This window comes from Brassica napus, chromosome C9, assembly GCF_020379485.1.
Source record: "Brassica napus cultivar Da-Ae chromosome C9, Da-Ae, whole genome shotgun sequence".
In the NCBI taxonomy this organism is placed as follows: Eukaryota; Viridiplantae; Streptophyta; class Magnoliopsida; order Brassicales; family Brassicaceae; genus Brassica; species Brassica napus.
In genome coordinates, this window is record NC_063452.1 from 10585494 (window position 1) to 10592255 (window position 6762).

At 26.1% G+C, this 6762-nt stretch overlaps 1 protein-coding gene across 1 annotated transcript; it reads left to right on the top strand.

Annotated features, from left to right (window-relative positions):
• The first annotated feature begins 558 nt into the window (after positions 1–558).
• LOC106436626 (transcription factor bHLH125) lies at positions 559–4186 on the top strand. Its single transcript, XM_013877584.3, has 3 exons — positions 559–959; positions 3062–3460; positions 3890–4186. Exons 1-3 carry the CDS (start codon positions 645–647, stop codon positions 3947–3949), a joined length of 774 nt encoding a protein of 257 aa, XP_013733038.1. The 5' UTR covers positions 559–644; the 3' UTR covers positions 3950–4186.
• The last annotated feature ends 2576 nt before the right edge of the window (positions 4187–6762 follow it).

Sequence of the window (6762 nt, forward strand, 5' to 3'; positions counted from 1 at the left end):
TGCTAGTCAGACGGTCGGGTTGGACCTAGCGCCTAAAGAGAAAATCGTAGATTAATCGGAAATTATGCGGAGCGAAATTTTTAAATGGTTTACTATGTTATAAAACATGTTAATCTTTAATTGTGTATAACATTAATACATTTTCATGTTTAAGATTGTATAAAACACACAAATAGAATATATAAACTTAATATAGTGTAATTTTCGTCAAAATTATGAATATAAATGATATTTATAAAATTTTAGATCAAATAAACAAATAAAAATATTATTTAAAATAAAATAAAAAAAAATGAAAAAAATAGATTAAGCGGCCGCCTAGGTGGCTAGGCGGTCATTTAGACGGTCTAGGCGGAAAAAATCGGATATCCGATTTTTTAAACCGATTTGACATAAATCAGGGTGGAAAAGTGACGCGTAGCGCCTAGGCTGAACAGGGCTCATATCTTATACGGAGATCTTTAATAAAACCAATCACTAACCTGTCATCACATCTGTCATATCAAAGGAAAGAAGAAAGAGTTAAATCTTGGAGCCAACTATAAAGAGACGCACAAGTAAGGAAGTCACAAACTACAACAAAATCAAACCAAAAGCACACCTAACATCTAAATTCTAAGATTATATATTTTCACCAAGAAAAGATGGACTTTGAGACTTCAATGTTCATGCCTGATTTAACTGACGAAGATGGATTACTGTTTTCTGATTCTTTTCTTCTTTCGCCGTTAATAGCATACCAAAACCATGATGTTTGCAATCAAATCACAGACAAAAATGGTGCAAGCAATAAGAAACGAAGTTTGTGTGATACATATGTCGCAAGTGAAGCCAACAATGGGGATGATGATCGAGAAAGCAAGAAGATGAAACACAGAGCCATTGAAAGGCAAAGAAGATTTGAAGTTTCATCTCTTTTCAAAAGTCTAAGATCTCTTTTGCCACTTCAATATATCCAGGTAGCTATTTAAAAGATTTTTTTTTATCTGATTGTCTTAACACCTATTTTTATTTTCTTTTGTCAAAAAATATTTCATTTTATATTTTTAGTCCATATCTTTATTGCGTGTGCTAGGAAAACAAAGATTTAGCAGTTAATTTAATTTAAAACCAGATTTCGATATAAATTTGTATTTTTGTATGATATAAATTTGTATTTTTGTTTGTGTATCTATATTTAAATGTTACACATTAAGCATTCGGTGTTCTGAAACCTAATCCAAACCCGCGGCAAAACCGGTGACCCTATCTGTAATCTGGTTTGGTTTTCAAAAAAAAAATTGTTATTTGAAAATTCTATAAAATCCGAAAAACCCCTAAAATCTGGGACCTGACTACTGGTTAAACCGATGGATGACCCATTATGTAATACAATTTGACTTAAATTGTCATATTAAAGTATTCTAATTCATGAATATTTAGATGAACGGTGGATATATTATGAATATGATTCTCCAATTTTACAAAATTTAGCCATTCAAATTTTAGTCAAACCAAACTATGATTTTGTTGTAAGCATAATGGATCAATATTTGAGAGGATGCATAATAAAATAGAAATAGATTTGAGCATCAACGATTCCTATATGGTTATTACAGTTTAGTGATTTAAGTTTGAAATAAATACAATCGTTATTTTTTTTTTAGTTTACTTTTATGGTTCACATGTTATTATCTTTTTTCTATTTTTGGTTTATTTTTAATTTAATTTTAAATTAAATTTAATTTTAAATTAAATTTAATTATTCTAACTAGAAATTTAAATATTTATTAATTTTAGCTTTATTATATATTTTATTATATATCTAATAATATTTTTTATTATTAGATTTGGATCCGCACTTCCAAGCGCGGGATTGATTTTTATTCAAAAACTTATTTACTGAAATTAGAAATCTTACACATATGCATTTTTCATAAAAACATTTTTAAAGTGCATATAATTAAATTAAAAAGTACATGAATATAATTTTATAAAAATAAGATAATTCATTTATATAACCCGCCTCCTATCAATTTTATTTATATTAGCAAAAAGTATTTTTAATTGTTATGTTGGTAACAATTTATTTTATTATTACATTTTCAGCATTATTATATAAATTAACTATTTTCATTCAACCCGTTTTATACTTGATAAATATATGAAATTATTTATTAGTTTATATATCTTACTTTAATATTTTTTTCAATAAGTTGAAGTATGTTGTAAAATTCATGAATATATTTTATTCTGTTATTTTATATTTTATAAAATAGTTAATAAATGGATTAAGTTACTTTATATTCATTAATTGGTGTAGTAATTTAATTATGAATATAAATTTTGTATATTTAAATATTATAGAAATGTCATTTCTTATTATATAAATGAAAAAGAATTAATAATATTTTTTAATTATAGTTTATATTAATTATGATTTTTATTATTAAAAAGAAATATATATTTACATTTTAAATGAAAGATATTATTAAAATGTAATCTTACAAAAAGATACTTAAAATATCTTTTTAGATATCTTATTTTGATAATATTAAATTAATTAGTTCGACATGGTATATATTTAATAATAAATAAATTACTTGTATAGGAAATAATAAAAAATAAATAAATGTAATGGTTCAACCTAAGACTATTTGTGAGTAGATAAAAAGTTCTTCTGTTTTAATAGTATTGATATTAACTATAGTGTAACCTATATATAACCTTAGTTTTGCAAGATAGTTAGTTATAATTCATTTTTTTATAAATTTATACATATTTAAATCCTTTACCTTCATTGATAAATCAGTATACGATTTTGACACTAGTAAAATTTTAGTATATAGTTACGCTAGTTTACATATTTTTATAACTTCGTTGGTAGTTAAAGATAAAAAATGAAGTTTCTGTCCAGATTAAGTAAATTTTTTCCATTGGCAATTTGGGATCCGGCTTTGATTAAACATCCTCTCCAACTGATTAATCTTGTTTTTCTTCTCAAAACTATCTAATTTAACTACACTCTTAAATCAGATAATTACAATTTATTGTACAAGTGACCTTATCGTTTACTATGCAGGGCAAGCGTTCGACAGCAGATCACGTTTCTCAAGCAGTTAACTATATCAAAGACTTACAAAACAAGATTAAAAAACTCAATGAAAAAAAAGATCGGTTAAAAAAATCCTTACCGAGTACACTTACGGCTCATCCAACTACAGAGGAATGCACTAGTAGTTTATCATCATCATTGTCAACATCGTCATCGAGATGCTCATGTGTAGGGGACAAACACATTACGGTTATGGTCATGCCTTGTTTTGTGGGTATCGAGATCATCATAAGTTGTTGCCTTGAAAGAAACAAGTCTTGTCTCTCGATTGCTCTTCAAATCTTGGCTCAAGAAGAAAGGCTTAGTGTTGTTAGTTGCCTCTCAACTAGGCTGCAACAGAGATTCGTACACACCATTGTTTCTCAGGTAAAATTGTAACTAAAAGTTATCATATAGTATAGTTTTTAACATCTTTTTTATTTCTACATAATTTTATTTGTTTCAGAAACTATCATTTTTAGTTTTACTTAAAACCATTTATGTAGTAAATAAAACCAGTATTGAATAATTTAATTTTTAACTATTAGCTTTTGTATAGAGTAGTTGTTTTTTATACCATTTATTGGTGTTGGTTTCCACAAATCAAAATTGCGACACATTTTTCCGTAATATTCAACTTAAATAACATATAATTTCCGAGTATTTCTTATAATATCTGTAAATCCAACATTTATATTTAAACTACACATGCTATAGTCATAATATTAGTGAAACTCAGTAGGCTATGAACACAAAACTAATACATATCTTGTATATAAAAACTAATACCAATATATTATGGTTTCGAATTTTCAGGTCGGGAGTGGGATAAAGATCAATATTTCGGAGCTTAAAGACAAAATAGTGAGTATGTAGCCAGAAAGGAATATGTAGGCGAACTTTAATGTATATTGTATTTGTGTTATTAGTTATTAAGATCATGTTCCTTAAGTATTACGGTTAAATTGTTGAGTGCCTAGAGTTAAGGCTTTTTTTCAAAATGCTTTCTCTTATGTTTAATATTTTATGTATTAATACTAATTTGGAAAAATTACTTCTTAAATAAAAGTTGACAATAAAAATTAAAGAAAAGTAATGTTTTTTATACCCGCACTATGAGAATGGTGAGATTTGAGTTATAGAGAGTAGAGACAATAAGAGAATACGAGAGAGATGAAGTAACCAGAAAATTACGAAGAAAATGATTAATTTAACTTAAAGACATTAGTTTTGATAAAAAAAAAATAATAATAAATAAAAAAAAACTTAAAGACATCAGTTACAAGAGAATGTTTAAAGATACTAGCAGCTTCTCTTTTTGTAACACTAAATAGTATACTAGAAGCTACAATAAACTATTAATAAAAAAGGACGGGTGAGCAGATATATCGACATAAGAGTATCTCCAATATATTACTCTATTTTCTACTCCAAAAAAGAGTAACTCCAAAATGGAGTTGAGTTTTACTCCAATGTATTACTCCATTTCCTACTCCAAAATAGAATATTTTTAATATATTATGTTTTATGTTAAGAAAAAATTAGTAATATCATCTTTCATTTATACTATTTGCAAAATAGTTCATTTTCATATGTATGATCTTTTATGTTTTATATCATATATCTTTTGTATGATGCTTATCTTTTATTTTTTATATGTATGGTCTTTTATGTTTTATATTATATATATTTTGTTGCATAAAATAGTTCATTAGATGTATATTTATATAATTAAGAAATATTAACAGTAATTTTTATAATATATATAGTAAAATAATATTTATATATTTATTTATAATAATATTTTATTAAAAACGAAAATATTTAAATATGGAAGACCATTTTATAGATAAAAAATTTTAACTCAATTTTGGAGTAATGAGTTGGTTTACTCCATATTTGGAGTAATCATATCTATTACTCCATTTTGGAGTGGGTTTTGGAATAGGGTTAGAGATGATTTTACTGTAAAATGGAGTTTGAAGTGGGTTTTGGAGTAGGGTTGGAGATGTCCCAAGAGACAACCGACTAGAGATGAGATTTGGCTAATAGATCTGGATAAGAGTGTTTCTTTTCTCCGACAACTCTATTTTCAAATTTGAAATGGTCGGCCTTCGCTAACAATCGCTCTTTACCTGTGAAGGTCAAAGGAAGTCTTCTAGAAGGTGTAAACTGATTTTTGGTCGAATCACTTCTCTTCTCTGCATTCCAAGTAGTTTACACTCAAAGTTTGGCTAATTTTAGTGAGTCTGGTGAAGTTTGGTGAAGCCTGGTCAACTCTTCATTTTTATCTTTGTATTTTTTTCTGTTTTTATTCCGACATTACCCTTTAATCTTGACCAAAGGAGAACATTTAACAAGTTTGGATCCAAAAATAATTGCCATACTAAAAACTTGTGTAGAAAACTTCTTTGAGATAAAACCATCGCTTAGAAAAAAGAACGCAAATACTCTCAACCTAGGGATTCACCAGTGATTTTATAAACCTTATGATCATGCTTATGCTTGGGGATTAATAAACTCTGTATCATAGTTTTTTGGGTGACAAATCAAACGCCACTCTTTCTTATTATACAATCTTCAAAATTGGAAACTACTTTAGATTAAACTATTTCTTACAAAATAATTAAAATATTTTATAAATTTTAATTAAATTATACATTTGACTAATAAAAATTGGAAACTATTTTAAGCAATCTTAAACATAGGAGTTCGTTTTAGTTTGAGTATTTTTATTATGGATATATTGGGTGATAAATATATATATAAAATAAAGCTATAAATATTAGCAAAACTGGTTTTAATAATGGTAAGATATAATATTTATAGTTCATTAAAAGTATATTTAGTTATACTATTTAGAGTAAAACATTTCTTGTGAATTATTTTGGAGAAAGCATGTCATATAAGAAAATATTGAGTTACTTTTAAAATTTTATAGATTTGTTTTTCTATGTAGTTTGATATAAAATAAAGAAAGTGTAAATTAAAATTAAACCAAAATATATGCAACATAAATAAAACATCTCAGTAATATTAAATTATGTAATTTTGTAGTTCATTCAAATATATTTTAGTTCATGTTATTTAAATTATATTTATTCATATGGGAAAATAGCTTTATATAGAGAAAATATTTTTATTACGTTAAATTTTATATGATATATTATGTCATTTAAGATTATTTTTTAAAATGGAGTCTTACTTTTAATGTTAAAATTTTTGTGATCTGTCTTTTTTTATGAAATAATATTAGGTATATATATATTTTCGTTTTTAAATTTGTTAATTGTTCCCTTTAATAATTTTTTTATTATATATGTTATTTGGAAAGAATTTAAATAAAAAGGAAACTAAAATTAAAAAAAGGTTTAATTATGGGAAGTAGATACAATATTTCAATTCTTTTATGATAACTTTGTAATTAACTGTTATAAAAATTAACGTGAATGTGGTAGGAAAGGGAATTCTCAAATGTGATCTCTGTAAAGAAAAAGAGAGAGTTCTAGAGAGAGAGAAAAAACAGGGGCTATCGTTTCAGCTTTCCGGCCGACGGTTTTGGCTCTCCTAGCCACCGTCGGTCGGGATCTTGATATCACTCAAATTATCTTAAGGAGTGATTTATACTCTCTCAAATAAGTGATCGAGTTGTAGTACTTAGTGATCGAATTCATAGGGAGCTAGGGAAG

Bases quoted from the DNA above. Each gene is read 5' to 3' on its own strand.
- LOC106436626 (XM_013877584.3), top strand. From the start codon at position 645: ATGGACTTTGAGACTTCAATGTTCATGCCTGATTTAACTGACGAAGAT. The intron at 960-3,061 runs GTAGCTATTTAA...TTTACTATGCAG, and splicing joins TGCCACTTCAATATATCCAG to GGCAAGCGTTCGACAGCAGA. The intron at 3,461-3,889 runs GTAAAATTGTAA...TCGAATTTTCAG, and splicing joins TACACACCATTGTTTCTCAG to GTCGGGAGTGGGATAAAGAT.